We start from the raw sequence: 19,606 nt of genomic DNA, 5'->3' as shown, positions 1-19,606 counted from the left end.
ATATTGGGCGATAACATTGAGGGTCATTTTTATTACCCTTCTTAAATATGGGCACAATGACGGCCGTAGACCATGATCTCGCATGCCCACCTCCATAGCTGTGTTATAAACCCTAGTTAAAATGGGGGCCCAAAGATCTGTCTGGCTTTTAAATAAATCAGGAGGTATCCCATACTAGGCCTTCTATGCCCAGTTGAACCTCGTCCACCATAATGGGTGTCCAGTCACTAATGGGGCAACCATTTACTGGTGTTAACTGAGCCTCCGGTGCCCCACGATTATACAGTCTGGAGAAGTGTGCCTCCCACGCCTCTGGTAAAATATGGGAGGCCAATTGTGGTTTATCTAGGGGTTGGAAACAAGGGGCGTTTATTACCCTCCAGAAACTGCTCATGTCTTTAAGCTCGGCAGCCTCTCTTAGAGAAACCCATGCTTCATTTTGTAGGGCTATTTTCCGTGACTTAGTCGCCTTTTTGTCGCTACTCCTGCAAGCGGCTATCTCACCTTTGTCCTTGGGGACCTTGGTTAATGCCAACTTCAGGTCCCTATGGGCCTTTGAGCAGTTCTTATCGAACCACCTGGGACAAAAGTCACCCTTAGGCTTGGGTTTACTTCTTAAGAGACTATCGATGTGCTGAGCAGTGCCTTCAAATGCTTCAATTAAATCCGTCCCCTCTATCTTGGGATCGAAACACCTCCAGATATGATTCTCGGCATTGTCGAGGAGAGCTCTGTGGAGTTCGTCGCCATCAATGTTGCTCCATTTGATTCTTCTCCCCTGGTCCCTGGCTTTGTATTCACCCACAGTAGATACTTCAGCCCCCTTGGTACCAAGTATGTCCGCTAGTGATAAAACCAGGGGGTTATGATCGCTGAACACGCTTGGTATTATCTCAAAATGGGCTACCCTACTTTCAAACACGGTGGATATAAAAAAATAATCTATAATTGAATCCCTTCCTCTCCCCTTAAAGGAAGGGATCAAATGAGTTAGGTGTCCCATTCCTGATCATGTCCATCGTGTGGGTTAAAGCAAACTTGCCGAGAATTCTACTTAGTGCCAGGCCCTCACTGGAGTGTTCCGGATGCCAACCACTAGTGGTGGGACAGGCATCCCACATCCCATCTTCCCATTTCAAGTATGGGCACTGATGGCAATTAAAATCCCCCATAAGAATTAATTGGGTGCCTGCATCCCTTGAATCATTTAAACTAGTCAACCTCTCTTCCAGTTCAACCAAGTTTAGCATGGATTGTCCTGCATTGTAAAAATTTATAAAAATGATCTTTATACCCTTGATTATGAGTCTCACTCCCTGGAGGCAACTTGAATCCCATTCTAGATCTACCCACCTCCCATTCAGTGCCAGTGCCACGTACAGAATTAGCCCTCCCATGGCACGGCCCATAGTTGATTTCCTGGCTGCAACAAAGAATGACTTGTAACCTTCAATAAATGAGGCATTGTTACTTATTTCCCATGTCTCCTGGAGGCAAATAACATGGTATTTTCTAATAAAATCTAGCCAGTCCGAATTATGAATTTTAGATGCCAAACCAGCAATATTCCAGGAGATCAACCTCAAATCGTTATGGTCTGGGTCTTGTCCTTTTGATGCACCGGGCAAGTTCCTTGGGGTGGTGCCCCTAAATAGACAATTGGCATGAGGTCTCCTGGATCCAACTTCTCTACCCAACATGCCTACATCACCAACTGCTACATCTGGGTCGGGGGCCCCAAAACCAAATCAGGTACCATTAAGGGAGGCGATTCTACATGGTTACTAAAGGTATCTATGTCTGTCTCATGCTCCCCGTTCCCTGGTGTCGTCAGTCAATCTTGCTCATCCAGGGGAGATAGACTTGAAAGGGGGGCAAATCTATTCGATTGGGAGCGGTGAGCCTCCTCCCTTCTTCTAAGTACAGCCCCTGACCCCAGCCAACTAGTACCCTTGGGCGGATCTCTATTTCTATAAAAGAAATGCAGAGGTAACATCCTAATACAGGACCCAGGGACTCCTTCCTCATATCGATTGTCCAACAAATCTCTGACTAGCTCTGGATACCTGAAGTTAACTATCACACAGTCGCCCGCAAATTTTTTCGCGGACTTTCCAATCCAAGCTACCCTCCTAGCCATAAGGATATGCCTGTGCTTCAAACTTCTATCAGGCGTGTTATTGAGTAACCAGTGTGAGGCTTTGTTAATCAGAGCATTGGTTGTTTCCTCTCTATCGTTGTTCATACCCGGCACTCCTACTAAAACAATCGAATAGGGGCTAGAGGCAGGGGGCAAATCCAGAGTCTGGAGGCCTGGGGTGCTTTGAACACAAGCATTCGCAGTGTTTTTTTCCCTGATGGCTTGCTCGCTTGGTCCCCAACAGGCCTCATTAGATTCGGGAGGGAGTTGTGTGGAGCCCTGGGCCATGCCACCAAGGGTTCTGTTGCTTGTATTCCTGTAGTCCGAGGGTACTTGCCTATGCGCTCTAAGATCAGGGTCGGGATTAGTTACAGACTTAATCCCACTATCCTCCCCTGCTGACTCCTTCTCCTTCCTCAGTGGAATAACCCCATTGTGCTGCTCACTAACTAAGTTTACCAGCCCACTTATCTTCTCCACTAGATTTAAAACTACGTTCAGGACTGGGTCTAGGTGTTGGGCTAAAAGCTGTTCCATTTTTTCCCCAAATGCTGTGGTGATATCCTGCAGCTCCCCCGCCCTGTTTGTATTTTGACAGCCTGGGCATGCTATATTCTCATTGTTTGTGTTCCCTCTTTTGCTAGACGTGATTCGCCCTCTGCGGCCAGACTTGCTGGGAAGATTAGCAACACACCTTCCACCACTCTCTGGTTGCCCTGCCGCGAGTTGAGATCTTTTAGAACGTGTGATAACTTCGCTAATGGGTGGTTGTATAGGGTGTAAGTTAGGCATTAGTGATTGTGCACTGGTTGCCCCCCTAGGTACTCCTCCCCCTATGATGTTATTATCATTAGCCAAGTCAATGTTGGTGCTAGCGGGCTTAGGGCTGCCTTTATTAGTGTGGTCAGTTGTTAGTTGACCTAATGAGTCTGAGCCCCACCGAGAGCTATTATCTATCACTATCGGAGTATCAGAGGACTGAGGCTGAGGTGGATGTGCTTGCATCATTTGGGACAAGCACATTCCTCCACCAGGCGTAGGGCAGAGGGCTATGTTGCCCAAAGAAGATCGTTTATTAGCAATTACAGAGTCCAGCGAAAGCCGTTTCTCAGTCAACAGGATCTCGTGGGCTAGGAGTGACTCAGCGCGTATAATAAAAGCGTCCAAGGTTCCCCTAACCCCTCCCTCAGCCCTTATGTGCTGGTTTTTTGGTTTGACTATGATCTGACTGACTCTACACCACTTGTTTGTTCTTCAGCCTTAATGGGGAATAATGTATCTTGTATATCATAGAGGGTACAATGTCCCAACAGTCCCTCTCCTGTGGCCCACCTATCACCTAGCGATACCAGAAACCAAATAATGGGGCCATACACAAACTAAGTACCTCAACAAGATGCGATGATATCAGGATACAATGGATATGTCCAGTTAGTCCTCCACACGAACAGCATGTAACTCAATAATAAGGGACAGGGCCCAGCCCTGCCTCTTCCTGCCCCAGACGGCCTCTCCCCGGGCTCAGCCCGGCGCCGCCCGCGCGTGGTCCCGCGACGCGGTCCCGCGACGCGGGGAGTGTCCTTCCTTTAATTGCACCTCCAGGTGTCAATGGGCGTGAGCTTCCGCCCCAGGTGCCCCAGGTGGTGCTGGGAAACGTAGTCCCGCTTCAATACGCGGCCGCGAAGGTGATACACGCGGCGGCGTGTGGGAGACAGGCGAGTCAAGGGCATGAACCAGGGACCCTCATTGCAGCAGCCGGGTCGAGCAGTCTCCAACAGCAGGGTTGCGGACACAGGAGAGTTCCCCCACTCCACCGGGAGTGTCCTTCCTTTAATTGCGCCTCCAGGTGTCAATGGGCGTGAGCTTCCGCCCCAGGTGCCCCAGGTGGTGCTGGGAAACGTAGTCCCGCTTCAATACGCGGCCGCGAAGGTGATACACGCAGCGGCGTGTGGGAGACAGGCGAGTCAAGGGCATGAACCAGGGACCCTCAATGCAGCAGCCGGGTCGAGCAGTCTCCAACAGCAGGGTTGCGGACACAGGAGAGTTCCCCCGCTCCACCGGGAGTGTCCTTCCTTTAATTGCGCCTCCAGGTGTCAATGGGCGTGAGCTTCCGCCCCAGGTGCCCCAGGTGGTGCTGGGAAACGTAGTCCCGCTTCAATACGCGGCCGCAAAGGTGATACACGCGGCGGCGTGTGGGAGACAGGCGAGTCAAGGGCATGAACCAGGGACCCTCAATGCAGCAGCTGGGTCGAGCAGTCTCCAACAGCAGGGTTGCGGACACAGGAGAGTTCCTGAGACTCATTTAATCAAAGCATAAGCAAAAACTGCTTTCTAATGCTACTAAAACTTCACAACAAGAAAGATTTTAAAACAGTAATCTGATCTGTCAGCAAATACACGATGTTACCAAATGGTTCTCTCACAATCCTTACCCAAATGCACACAGACTCACAGTGTGATTCTAGACAAGCAACACTATCCCTAGCAGCTTACCAAAACTCATTCACTACTGTGCAAGGGGTAAGGGGACAACACACAATCTACATTTTAAAATACAGCACATTAGTGTCAAAGCATCACTCATTTTATGAATGCATAAGCAAAGACTGGTTTCTAATGCTACTAAAACTTCACAACATGACAGGTTTTAAAACAGTTATCTGTTATCAAATACATGATGTTACCAAATGCTTCTCTCACAGTGACTCCCAAATGCACACAGACAAACAACACTATCCCTTGCACTATACCAAAACACATTTCTTCATCTAGAAGGAGTACTACATTTTAGTGTAGAAGCATAACTCATTTCACAAACTCATAAACAGTCACTGATTTCTAATTGTACCAAAATATAAAAACAGCACAGTTATCTCCCTGCAAACACATGAAAAACACAAATGCTTATCACAAAACACCTCCTCTCAAATAACTCACCTTTCAAGTAGTTTTGTAGATTAAGAAGTATATCAGTCACACACCAGATTTTCTTATACAGAATCTCTGCACTGTGCACCTGTCAGCAAAACCAAATAATGGCAAGGTTTCTCTCTCATTTTCCCCACATATACATGTAAACATCAAATCACATTCCTTCCCACATAAATTAATTACCAAACACACATTTCTATTGGTTAAACATTTCAACCCTTTCCAAATGACATAAATTTGAACGCTTTCCCCAATCTGCCTTCTGCCTGTTACCATAGAAACAGGTCATGGAACACTGTACTGAGCACGCAGGTCACAAGTTCAGCACACAATGTTGCTAATCAAGACAGCAAGTGTGCTTGACTTTTCAACATATCAGCTTATCATATATAATGTTCCTTACAATCATTTTTTGTTAACCAATAAGAATCCTGCGTTTAAAAAACAGAAATATGCACCCTACCTTTCAGTGTAGAAGGTTGTCAAACAACCAATGATTTCTTGTCTTTTTTCAAAACTGCATCTTAGCCACCATTTTAGAAAAATCTTACTTTCCAAACTGCCATTTCATTTACAGAGACCATCTGAGTGCATCCAGACCTCCTTTCAAGATGCTTAGAGTGTGGATTGTGGGACACAGCTATATTTTCTGGAGCCAAAGGTATGCAGAAAACAAAGGCATTCACAAAGACCTAGGTTTGCCAAATGTAGACATTAAATGGATTGGACAGAGAGGGTTAAAGTGGCACCAATTGATGCCATTGGTGAAATCCTTCATGCATATCCAACACCCTGACCTCATAATAGTGCACTGTGGTGGCAATGACCTAGGCACTTTGACTGGGGTAGGTCTGGAAATGCTTATGAAGGACACCTTTGCAGAACTGATTTCACTTTTCCCCAAAACCGCCTTTGTGTATTCTAACATATGCCAAAGGCAGAAATGGAACTGGTCCAATCATTTTTGTCCACAGATTGAGAAAGCTAGGAAACATGTGAATAAATCTGTTTCTGCTTTTCTCCGAGACTATAGATTGGGGTCCATTTTCAATAACAATCTGCACTTTCATATGCAAGCGATGTATAAGATAGATGGAGTACACTTTACTGATGAAGGAAACAGAGCCTTCCTCAACAACTTTAGACTCTGTATAGGTACTTACTTATATGTACCAAAAACTCTCAATGAACACAACAGCTCTTTTTAGAGCCACTCAAGAACAAAACAATTAAGCTTGATGTTTATCTCCCAAAAATGTCATTTTTCTTTCCTTGGATCCGTGCACCCAACGCGTTAGGAACCGCTCACCCAACGCGTGAGAATCCATGCACCCAACGCGATAGGATGCCCGCACCCTGCCCGCATTTTGCCATTTTTTTTTTTTTTTAAAGGGGGGCCAGGGGGTCTTTCTGGGACCCCCTAAGCAGATCTAGAGGGTCAGAGTATTTCCACTCTGCCCCCTTTATATGTTTTACACACTTATTCCCCTTGCTTCTTCAGCCTCGCTTCTTCCGAGGCAGAAAATGGCCGCCAACGGTTCCTGGTTTCGAATGTAGACATACACTCGACAGCCAATTAGCATTCAGCGTGTGATCGTCAGGGTGAGCGCTCGGTTCGGGAGGGTTCGCTTACGGTGCGGGTAGGGTGCGCAGATCCTCCCTGGCCATAGTTATCACTAACTTTTTTACCCTACTTTTCTCAGGAACTACTGAACAGATTCACACCTTTTATGCAAAAGGCATGAGTCTGAACTGAGGACTACCTCTTTGCCAAATTTGGTGTAATTCCGTTCAGCAGTTTGGGCTGTAGCTGCGACAACAGAGCCTATGGGAAATTGCATGGGGGAAACACGTTTTGGGACCCCCCTTTTTTCTCGGCCCCCGCATGACGAATCACCACGAAACTTTCAGGGTAGGAGTGGAGCAGAGCTGGCCAAAAGTTTGGAAAATTTCGCAAAGATTCGTCAATCGGCGCCAGACTTGTTGGGAATAGAATGTTGCGGATTTCCTATGGAAAATAGGTCCTAACTATAACTATCTACTTGCGACCGCCAGTAGATAATATATATATATGTCTGTATTAATTTTACAATCAAGAAGAAATGGACCAGCTTGCAATTTGATATTTGATTTGACATTTGTAGTTTTTGGATGCAGCACTATAATTGTGATACAGCATAAATTCGTTAGACACACTTTTTGCGCCGACAAAAGGACACCTTTCCAGTAATAAATACTCTTTTTGATTGAAAGTAAATACCAGTGTATTTCTTTGTGCTGCTTTGTGTGACTTTCTGTCACTTTAAAATGGCGCAAAGTTTCAGTAAACTTGGGCCTAAAAGTGCTTATCAAAGTTACACACTCTTATTTTACAGTCTCTTGCCAGTTTTCTAGCCTCTGAGAAAACTGTCAACGTTGTTAGCTACAGTTGTCAGTCATTCATATGTCTAAAGTGTTCTTTCTAATTAGGGCCCAAAATATCTAACACAAAGCACTGCATTGTTCCTATCAGTTTCATATTGAAGTTTACTCATTTAGACTATCAGCTGTTGGTAGGTCGGGTACTTGGGATACTTTACACCCTGGAAAGTTTACTCCAATGTCTGCTGCGCCCTGGTTCTTTTATCTTAGAAGACCTACCATGGCACCAAACGTAACATGGGACCAATGCTTGATACTGTAATACAAAGATTAGCTTTTAAAGAACAAAACAGTACACATTGTATACTTCTACTAAGTTCATTACAACATTTTATTTGAGCCTATGGGTACTTTTTTCATTGCACCTTGTGTAAGCGACTGAAAATTACGTTTCATGATAAGTAATAGTGAAACATTAACAATGTATTAACGAAACAAGATACCCCTAGGCGCATAATTTTACTTGTGACATAAATTGATATGGTAGGATATTTCTACTTTTAAAGTGCAGGATTATCTTCAGAGGTATTGTAGCGTTAAAATCAGACATGGCAGGGCAGCTGAATAGAAAGAGGCAAGTATTGGATGAAAAAGCGTTCATAAAGTCAGAGCCCAGTTAGAAATAGGTGTCATACTGTCGGGATCCGTCTTAGAAGCATGTAGAGGGAGAGGCAGTTCTCTAAAAGTGAGGATGTTGGGGTTCCTCACAAACCGTGCTCCAGATGGCAGATCTGGAGGGGAAGGATGACCGCACTAAACCGCCTTGACGCTCTGAGCAGATGTCAACAAGTAGTCAAGACCAAGCTGAAAGGTGGTGGTGTACGGCAACTTTGGGAACCGACAAACACAATTATTACCATTACAATGACGATGTGACTAAGACCTGTGTGACACTCGTAATCTGGTTGACCTCACGTAATTTGCACGTTTTTGTTACGCAAATCCTGAAAAAGTATCTCAATGTGAAAGTATCGCAATGTGAAATTTTGGGATTTTTTTGTGCCAAAGAGGACTGGTTACAGCAGAAAATGTCTTGTCAAAGACAGGTTAAATAGACAGCGTATTGTGAGAGACATTGTTTCCGAAACGAGTCCTCTTGCTGGTATCTGGAGTCACATTGAACGCGAGGTATATCCTCATGCTGAATTTTCCCTCAAGAGGCCTCAAAGCGCATTTACCTATTTTGCATGCGATTTCATATAGTATTTATATTTAATATAATTTTATTAAAATCACACACACACATATATATATATATTCATATATATATCTTACACTACATACAGTAATCAGAAAAGTTATAATTACACAAAACACAATAATTAGTATATATAGTAATGCAATAGAGGAGAGAGTAAATCACCTCACCTGGCTATGCACTCTATATATAATGTTACCAAATCTTTAAGGTTAGTGAATCTTTGATGTTTGTCAGGGTCAGAGCTCGCTTGGAAATAAAAAGAGGTGGAGTGTTTGCAACTTGTTACTGTTCACAATCAATGGCATAAACACTGAATACTGTAAAAAAACGGAGGACAATATCTTCCCAACAAAACAGGTTACTTTGTAGCACTCCAGTAATATTCAAAGTTTGAAACCTTGATGTTCATGCTCATTTAATGCAGTGGAGTACAAATAGAGCACAGCAGGTCAAGGCTGATGAGTCCAGGACAGCATCTTGGAGTCAGTTTAGATATGTCGAAGGGAGGAAAATCACTCGCAGTCATAGGCTCAAAGGCATGGAATAAACTTCCACTTCAACTTCGCAAGATTGCATCTGAGTCTTTGTTTAAGAAGGCACTTAAAACCTGGATTTTCAGTGCACCAGACATACTTTGCAAAACTCTGATCCAAACGCCCATTTTTCTGTCAGTAGCAGCAAACCAGCTTCATCTCCAACTCTGGTTTTTCCGTATTAGCGCCAAGATGCTCCTTGGAGTGACAGTTGCGCTATATAAAAACGATTTTACATTACATTACATTACTACCTGGAACCAGGGAGGCATACCAAGATGCTTGTTTACAAGTAGAGAAACAAGGCAGAAGATACAGTCTGAAGAAAACTTAGTCTCACCCCTGCCACAGAGACCACAATATGGTATATGTGGAATTGACTAGCTGGCTAAGTAAATGTGTGACGTGCTATGACATCACCAGGGTCATCCTATAGAATAAAAGGTGGTGCAGGTGGTACTTGGTTTCTCCAACAACCTGTCTCCATCTCTTGTGAAGTTCTAGGTTCACATATTAGGTTTCTCTCATTAAACTGCCTGGTGCTTTCAGTGTGGCAATATAAGCAGCTGAAACAGGACAGGTAATCCAAATGCCTTCACTTTAGTCCTAGCCAATAGTTTGTTGAAAGCCTGCAGCTCCGCACTCTGGATACACCGAGTACAGCAGGAATCCATGCATACCAAGGTCCAAATATGATCAGTGTACTGGAGAGCAGTTCCAGTTTACATTCCAAAATCCAGTTGCCTGGGAACATGTCCACTGCCAGTCAGTGTTCAGTGTGTTTCCATACTCAGAAAGGCAATATAAATCATCTTCTCTCCTTGATGCAGTTTGGAGGCTTCTGCCTGAGTACTGATGCTCAAGTAGACCTTTCATGGGGCTGCTTTGGTTGGTAATATATATCGGTATTCGCTTCAGACAACTCCTCAAACTAAGACGAACTTCGGGCCATATTATCAAGGAACGCCAATAACATTATCGCAGCTTTAGCGGCAGGAAACTGCCGCTAAAGCGGCTATAATGGGCTTGATAATATGCCCTTGTGAATTCCCATACCAGAACCTGGGCTTCTATGGGAATTCACAAGGGCATATTATCAAGCCCATTATCGCCGCTTTAGCGGCAGTTTCCTGCCGCTAAAGCGGCGATAATGTTATTGCCATTCCTTGATAATATGGCACAGGAAGATAAAGCAGGGAAATAGATTGTCCTCTGTGGTCAACATCCATCCTTCATCTTCCTAATGCCATTCTTAAAATAAAGTAAATGTTTGAAAGCAATTAGTGTAGGAAGGAGAGCAAAGCGTTTCAGTTGCATTTCACTTGACATTTAGACATGAGTATACATGGATCTTGTTGCTATAGGTGTATCATGGTTCTATCCTCTTTCCCGAAAATGACATTGTCCTTCCTATCAAAACCTTAGGGTACTTATAGCCAACCCCTTGAACAGCAATGCATCCAGAATCCGCAAAAAACAACCTTTCCTCTAAAAGTTTGTGCCTCATTGTCGGATCTACTTGTCCTGGATTTCGTATGCATTTAAAGTATCTAGAGTACTTGGGGTTGGGAGGGGGAGGGGAGGCGAGGGCTCATTACCAACCACCTCTCCCCTGGTTACTTCTGGTCTCTGAGAATACTAGAGCATTGGAAGGTTGGAAAGTGAGGGATATGGTGCTGCAGCATCCACGGTTTCCTTGTCTCCCTTCAATGTCATAAAACGTGTTGCTTTATTTTGCTCAATCATTCTCTAGTCCAGTATATTACAGAGTATATGTAAGCAGGTATATTTTTCTTGTTTTGTGCACATGTCCAATCAAACATACAACTTGCTATTTTGGAAAACATTTTACAATTTGCTTCATATCGTTTTTCAACAGTATGAAAAAGTCATCAGCCGGCCCCCAAGTACAAAAAGAATTTCCACTGATTCCTCAGGTAATGTTTACTATCTGCCTACACCAACTTTATATTTCCAAAATATTACTATATGAGTGTATATGAAATATGTTGCGCTGGAAAAGGGAGAAAAAGAAATGAAGTGATTAAAAGGACTTTTAAAAGTAAAGATCTACTTTTAAAATAAATGAAAATGTAATGTGTTAGACCTGGCATCCTTGGTGTGGCTTTCCCCTAACTTTTTGCCTTCAGACCTCCTGTTTTTGCTGACTGCGTTTTGCTGGCCTCAAGACTCTGCATTCATTACCTCTGCTAACAGGTGCTAAAGTATTTGTGCCCTTTCCCTAAAACATGATAATATTGGCTAATACCCAATTAGCATATTTAATTTACTTGTAAGTTCCCAGTAAAGAGGCCCAGGGCATATACATTTATTGCTACTAGTGATCCTGCACCACTGATTGTGCCACCCACTTAAGCAGCTCTTTGAACATGTCTCAGGCCTGCCATTGCAGAGCCTGTGTGTGTAGTTTTAAACTGCCAGGTCGACTTGGCAAAATTACCCTTTGGCCAGGCCCAAACCATTTTAATACATATAAGCCACCCCTAGGGTAGGCCCTGGACAGCCCAGAGGGCAGGGTGTAATGTATTTAAAAAGTTGGACATATGTTTTCAAGTTTTACAGGTGCTGGTAGTGAAAAACACTTACATTCATTTTTCAGTACTGCAAGGTCTATTTCTCCCGTAGGATAACATTGGAGTTGCTTTGTTATCTTTTATAAGTGTAATTTCCTAATGGGAAGAGAAAATCAGATTTAAAATTGTAATTCTGAAAGTGCCACTTTCAAAAAGTTAAACAAAAAACAGTGGTTCCTTTGGATACTTAATGGTTGATATTACAATATATATATCAGCACAATCACAGTTAAATGGGGGTATATAAATGTCAGAGTAAAAAGGGACATGTAGCACAGAGTGTATAGAGAAACAAGCTGTTTTATTTATGAAAATTCACATTTGTTATAGATTTTCAGTGTGTAGTGTCCCAAGTGAAAAAAGTTGAAACCTATGAGTATTGATTGTGACTTTTATGACATGAGAACAAGGTTTCAATGTTTTTACAGAAACGACCATTCAATGCATACACAATAAATGTTAGCAGCCTCCTAGTATAATAGTAGGGACTGGGAACAGCTTGTCTCTCTATACACTCTGTGTTACATGTCCCTTTTTTCTCTGACATTTATATACCCCCATTTAACTGTGATTGCTCTGAGCTCAAGGAGTTTTGCATGGAGAGGGTGCTGCCTTCCACAAGGACTACCAGGAAGGTGGTGCTTCAAAAAGCCTGAGGGCATGGACAAAGGTGCACCAGTTGCCAACAGACAATGAGGAGGGAGATGATGCTGAGGAAGGATCAGAGCAGATCCAGAAGCAGGATTGGGGAATGCAGCCTGTTTAGGAGGGGAGGTGCAGGGGTCTGTGTGTCCACGAAGAGCCTGACCCAGAGAAGTGAGAGGACAGGAGGCAGGAGAGGAAGGTCAAAATAGAGCTTGCCAAATCAAAGCTGGAAAAGGAGGAGAAGAAAGTTGAGACTGAGAGGGCCTTAGCCTGAGAGAAGGCTGAGAGGACCTTGGCAAAGGAGAAGATTGAGGCTGAAAGGGCCTTGGCTGAGAAAAAACGACTTTAGGAACATAAACTGAGTCTTAAGAAGCTGGATATCAAAGCCAAGCAGGCAGGGTCCAGCAGCAATGGTGACAGTGTACCTACAGTGCCCTCTTTAGACAAGAGGGCCATATTCTTAAATGTCTGGTGCCTGACTTTGCTGTTTGAGATGATATAGACAAGTCGTTTGAGGCTTATGAAATTACGTTACAGATGCACAAGATCCCTATGGAGAATTGGGGTGCTTGTCTGTGAAGGCATATCCCCAGTGAAGGGATGGAAGCAATACTGACCCTATTAAAGGGAGACAGGATGAGGCATACCCCCATGAAGGAGAACCCTTGTCAGTAAGTATGGTCTTACCCCACAGGAGTACAGACAGAAGTTTGGGGATAGTTAGGAACTGGCCCAACAGACCTGAATGGGTTGTGTTGATTCCTTTTGAAAGGCACTGGATGGTTCAGTGAATGGCACTGAAGTAGATGATAATCAGGTGTTTTACAATTTCATTGCAAAGAAACACATGTACAGACTTTGTTTTAAAGATCTGCACCAGCACTTGATTGACAGTAAGCTCTCTGACCCCAGGGAGCTTGCTGAGGCAAAAGACCGCAGGGTCAGCACCAGTGTCCACAAGAAGGTATCTGGGGGAATCACCACAAGGGTGGAAAGGGTTCCCATCAGAAGAAGGAGGAGGAGACAAACACTAAATCAGGAGTTCTCTGAAGGTCTTCAAACTAGCTCTAAGGGTCAGGACTTCCAATACCCACCTGAGCATCAGAAGAAGAAATTATTCCCTGACAGTAGGGCACCCCCCTAAGTGCTATGAGTGCCAGCAGGGAGGGCACTTTAAGATGGATGCCAAGTGTCCCAAGCGGGCATAGCTCCACACCAGTGGTCAGATACTTGGGTTGGCTAGTGTGGTGCTTGCAGGGGAGATTGCCACAGTTAGTGGGAGCAGTGTAGAGGTTAGCCTAGTGTCCCTGGGTGACAGAGAGAAGGTGCAGAGAACTTACTTGCCTAGTAACACTAGGAAATACAAGCAGTGGGTCACCATCATTGGGCAGAGGGTTGAGGCTCTGAGAGACACTGGGGCCAACATGACAACTGTCAGATGTCATCTGGTATCCTCAGAACAGTTAGTCCCTAATACATACCACCAAAATGTTGCAGCTGACAACCATGAGAGTTACTACCTAGTGGCTCTGTTTCCCTTGTAGTGGGGGGCGGGGGTTCTCAGGTTCCTTGAGGGTAGCTGTGAGTCCATCAATGACTGTGGATTGTCTGCTTGACAATGACCTGGAGCACACCATCTGGACGGAGGTGGAGCACAAGTCTCACTTGGGGGCATATCAACAACAACCGGCGATAATTATCGCTGAGCGCACTTGGCGCTCGGATAATTATCGCCGGCTAGCGCCGATTTTTATCGCTGAGATAGCGTGCTATTAGCAACGCTTATCTCATCAGCGATAAAAATCCTAGCGCTAACTGGCTACCGTGAGATTATCGCTGGAAACCCAGCGATAATCTCACGTTAGCTAGTTGATAGGAACTTAGCCATGATATCCATCTTCCATAGGATATCATGGGTAAGTCAGTCCTGAAGCAGGTGTTAGGAAAGTAGCGATAACAGGTGTTATCGCTACTTTTCCTGACGCTATGCTTTATAGCGTGGGGCTTGATGATAGGAGAAATGTCGCTTAGCGACATTTCTCCTATCATGTCAGGTCAGGAACGCCCACTTTGCATCTCATTAGAGATGCAAAGCTGGGCGTTAGTCATCCCCACGCTAAAGCAAGGTTTCACGCGTTCGCGTTGCCTTGCTAATATAGCGATAAAATTATCGCCACTTTTCGGCCGAAAACGGCCGCTAAAGCGGCGATAATTTTTTATCGCCTCGTTGTAAATATGCCCCCTAGATATTTTAGGGTTGTTAGAGTGGGTGTACCTGACCACGCAGTCCATGTCCGCCTAAGAAGGTAGTTAGGAGGACCTGGAGCCTGGAAGAATGGCCCAGGTACCTGACATGAAGAGGAAGGGGAAGGGCTGTGGGAAACCCACACCTGAATTTCCCACAGTCCGGGAGGAGACTGAACCTCAAGGGGACACCACCGAGACTAAGGGGAGGATGTGGCTACCCTGGGGAACCTACCTGAGCTGCCAACAGGCAGCAGGAAGGAGGCCTCACCTGGGAGGAGTACTACAAGGTGCATATGGACTGCCCTCCTCTTGTGGGCCTACGGCAGCAGACTGAGGCCCAGGCACCTGGTGACACCTCTGGTGATCACCTAATTTACTGGAAGAATGTTTCCCATATAGTGAGCCTAAGACTCCTGAGCCTGGTCCAACCTGTGTGTTGGTGGTCCTCCAATGCTACAGGGCCTTTCTACCGGAGCTGGTAGGATGTACCCCTGGCAGGTCATTTGGGGCAGAACAAGACCTTCAACAGGCTTGTCACCCACCTTTATTGGCCTCACACGTGGAGGGCCTCAGAAGCTTTCTGCAGGTCCTGTTCTACTTGCCAGGCCAGTGGCAAGTCATGAGGGAAGAACAAGGCTTCGCTGCAACCATTTCCTGTTGTTGGAACCCCTTTTGAAAGGGTGAGCATGAACATTGTTGTTCCTCTGGATTCCAAGACAGCCTTTGCAAAAGGTTCATCCTATCCTTGGTGGACCATGCTACCTGGTACCCGGAGGCTATCTCTCGGAAGACAGTGACTGCACCTGCAGTGGCCAGGGCACTGATGGGAATCTTTACACGTGTGGGGTTCCCCAAGTAGGTAGTGTCAGAGTGTGGTATCATCTTCATGTTGGGGTACATGAAGGCCATGTGTAAGGAGTTTGGGGTAACCTACAAGTTCTCTACTCCTTAGCAACCTCAATCCAATGGTCTTGCTGAGAGGTTCAAAAAGATCCTTAAAGGCATGATCATGGGCCTTTCAGAGCTCTTGAGGCAGAAGTGGGACATCCTCCTGCCACGCTAATTATTTGGTTTTGGGGAGGTACAGCAGCAAGGGTTTGGCTTCAGCCCCTTTGAACTTCTGTACGGGAACCCTGTGAGTGGACCTCTCAATCTGCTGAAGGAGGGATGGGAGCAAGGTCCCAAGAAGGCACCCCAGGATGGGGTCAGCAACATGCTTGCCCTCTGTAACCAAATGAAGCACTTCTAGAAGAAAGTACAGGAACATTTAGAATCTAGCCAGTAGGTCATGAAACAGTGGTATGACCAGAACGCCACTCTTGTTGAGTTTCAGCCTGACAAAAAAGTGTAGATTATGAAGCCTGTGGAGCCCAGGGCCCTACAAGACCGGTGGTCTGGGCCCTATGAGGTGAAAGAGCGCAAGAGGGAGGTCACCTACCTGGTGGCCCTCAAGACTCCCAGGAACCCTTTATGTTTTTTGCATGTCAATTGCCTCAAACCCCTCTTTGAAAGGTCTGAGTTAACCATGCTCCTGGCCATGGATGATGAGGTGGAAAAGGAGAGTGAACCACTCCCTGACCTCTTTTTTTCCAAGGAGCAGGATGGGTTAGTGGAGGGTGTCAGCCTCTCCATTATCCCGACAATAACAGAAAGACTGCGGCCAGTTGTTGGAGCAGTTTGCCTCACTCTTCCCCCTTAAACCAGGAATCACTACATGGTGCCCCCATGATATTGACACTGGGGACAGCATGCCTTTGAAGAGTAAAATCTACAAGCTGTCTCATAAGGTGAAAGCCACCATAAAGGAGGAGTTCTCCAAGATGCTGGAGCTAGTGGTTATTGAGCCTTCAAACAGCCTTTGGTCCAGCTCAGTGGTGTTAGTCCCCCAGGTGTAACTCCATAACTTATGTTCTGTGTGGATCACTGTTGGCTCAATGCAGTCACTAAGACTTGTTGCAGGGATTCTGCTTATGCACAGAACTATGCGCAGGAAACCAGGACCTCAGTGAATTGTGGTGTACCAAAAACTCACCTCAGCACCCAGAACCCCTATCCGACCAGCATCAGTGTCCCATTCGTTATCCGTATCATCACGGAGGTCCCAATGTATAGACAACCCAGAACAAGCGACTAAGAGTATTGTCAGGAATGGTGGGAATCGGAAATACCTGTTCGCTACTATACATATATCAATCCACAACAAAGTAATCAGAGAAACAGTAAAGTTTAAAAGGTTTATTTTATAAACTACGTGTCCTAAGATGCAGTACTTTGGCTAACATAAGCAGACAAATGATTATAATTAAAACCATCAGCATTGTTACAATACCATAGAAAATGAAAGGAGAAATCATAGCATAAATGACAGTGGCTTACAGCCACCTTCCTTTCGCTAGTAAACTAATATTATTAGACTAGTAGAAGGTCTCTTAGGGTTGAATGGGGAACCCCATACCGTAAAGATCAACTTTATGAGGATCACATCACAGGATCAGCTTTGCTCTGCGCCTGGAAATGTTCTTCTCCAGAATGTGTTTCAAACGCATGCAAACTGTAATATTAAAGGCTCTCGACATTCAGGTATTTGCAGCTGTGTGCATATTATAACTAGAGAGTGGGCCGATCAACCTGGATTCAAAACATACATTGTCTGGCTGCTCAAAGTGTTTTGCACACAATGTTCAGACCAAGGTCGCAGTGCACGTCTAGGGAGGTGAACAACAGACAGTTCTCATGTGAAGCAAAGGCAAGCAAGCAGCTTCTCAAATAATAACATGTATCTGCAGTGTTGCGTGAAAAAGCAGAAAAAGTGGCAAGATGGCTTTCTAAAAGCTAACGCGCTTATGCTAACATAGCAATGTATGTGGCTACCTTCACTACACTCCCCCTTGATCGGACTATGAGTAACTAGGGATACAATAAGGAACGCAGAGTTCAAGATCGACAGAGCAGAACCAAGTGCATGTATTGTATATCCAAAAGGAGCAGTGAAAGTTCGAAAAAAACGTTAAAAAAAACTAAATGAAGGGAAAAAAAAATGTTTGGTTTGTGCTAGAGAAGCTGGACGATAATCAAGTTAATCCATAAACGTGTAAGCACAGTACGTAGCAACAGCTTCCAAAAGGAAGTCATTGGAACGAGATGCGAAAAATTCCGTCATCCAGTTCAGCAAGGTAAACGAACATACATGTTCTTCGACCACTGGAGCCTCTAGCACATTCAGAGGACAACTGGCGTGTTCTTCTAAATAACTTTGTGCCAAGAAGTCATACGCTGCCGTTCTGATGTCCCAGTTCCCAAGGACCCAATGTGCTGCTCCACAGGCCATAATCCTGACACCAGAACAGTCCAACTCATGAGCCACTAATGGACTCATTAGTCAATCATAATCCGGGGCAGGAGACACCGAGTTTGATAAGCACAAATCCAGAGCCCATTCGAAAGGACAATCTAGGCAATGAAAAACAGGTTGTACGCATGTAAAGTAGGCGAACCGGAAAGATAATCCATAGGCAATGCTCAGGGTTGCCAGAGGTAAAGTTCCATAGTATTCAAGCATCCGGTTACGAACATGGAGGAGTCGGGCCAGGCTGTCGCATGACACAGAGTGTGCAGCCATTGCGCAGTACGCAGACCAACAGCAGTTCACCAGCCACGAGAGCGAGAATCAATGGAAGCCCTCCAAAGACGCTGGAAAAAATAGAATGAAAAAAGGCCGGTATCACACCAAAAATAGTTTGGAAGGAGGTCACGCGGCCGGAGCCCACAATTTTGAAAAAATGCACCAAGCCAGTTGTTGACGAGGCGTTGAATATAGTCTGAATCAGAGCACCAAAATGAAGTGGGAGATCAGTATTTAAAAGAGCCTGCACCTCGGTACGGGTGTTAGCTACGTGAAGTACAAATGTTTCACGGGACGAAGTCAGAGCGACCTCTTTCTGAGACAATAGAGCCCTTATTCTGCTCATCTTGTTGAACTCTGCTTTCAAGGTTGAAATGGAAGGCCAGATGGATACATCCAGCCGCCCATGCGGGGGTGGGAAAAGGAAATTTTTACAGCAAACTACCCTCTGTGATACAGTCACAATGTAGGGAATTCCCACTAGCATTCCGCAGCAAGCCTCGTTCTTCAAAAGCAAATAACTACCGTTAGCTAGCAACGTGAAAGAAGGTGTAATAGCTGGCACTGGAATCCCTTTCAGGACGCATGCTAAATTAGGAGCCTGCACATTGCACGTGCCATGCAATTGGATGTGCCTACAGACTACAGAGTGATCAGGTGCGGAAGTACATTCCTCACCTTTCAAGTAGACCTCTTTACCGTCTCTCATGCACCTGTATGTAAATGGGAGTGACCAGATTTCATGCAGGAAAGCAGTACCCAATAGTTCATATCTGCCTAGGGCATAATGTTTCATGCACAAACTGAACTTAAACAATGGAAACGGCAATGTGATTAACCCGTGGATAAGCCACACAGCTGAGTTCAATTCGGCCACTGAGAAAGGTAAAGGTTCTAACTTTTCAATATGCAGTAATGAATATGTTGCATCTTTCATGGACATGAATTGTTGTTTCGCAGTTAAATTAAAAGTTAGGAATAACAATGAAGTATTCATATAGTCCCAGGGGACTTTCCTAGCTTTTAACATTTGCAATGTCCATGCAAACTGCATTATAGAACGCAATTGATTCTGACCATGATATAAAACAGACACTTCATCCTGCACAATATCAACAACAGAGGAAACAATATTATCTAATGTGTAAATCCTGGAAGAAAGGGTGTTAATGCTATTATCTATAACAGCTAGCACTTTTTCCATATTGGCTTGATCAATAGCTCTCAATCTGGAAGCAGCTTCAATTTGCGACAATTTCCAAACCTCGTTAT

The 19,606-nt window shown here is 44.8% G+C and overlaps 1 protein-coding gene across 1 annotated transcript in view; it reads left to right on the top strand.

The window, feature by feature from the left end:
- The window catches only part of DTHD1 (death domain containing 1), a 350,756-nt gene that overhangs the window by 306,129 nt on the left and 25,021 nt on the right, over positions 1 to 19,606 (top strand). The window contains exon 9 of the mRNA XM_085643317.1: positions 11,106 to 11,163. Coding sequence (XP_085499443.1) covers positions 11,106 to 11,163 — 58 coding nt within the window. The remainder of the gene's footprint in view (positions 1 to 11,105; positions 11,164 to 19,606) is intronic.

This window comes from Triturus cristatus, chromosome 2_2 (genome assembly GCF_964204655.1).
Source record: "Triturus cristatus chromosome 2_2, aTriCri1.1, whole genome shotgun sequence".
Lineage (NCBI taxonomy): Eukaryota > Metazoa > Chordata > Amphibia > Caudata > Salamandridae > Triturus > Triturus cristatus.
This window is presented reverse-complemented; position numbering and strand designations above follow the sequence as displayed.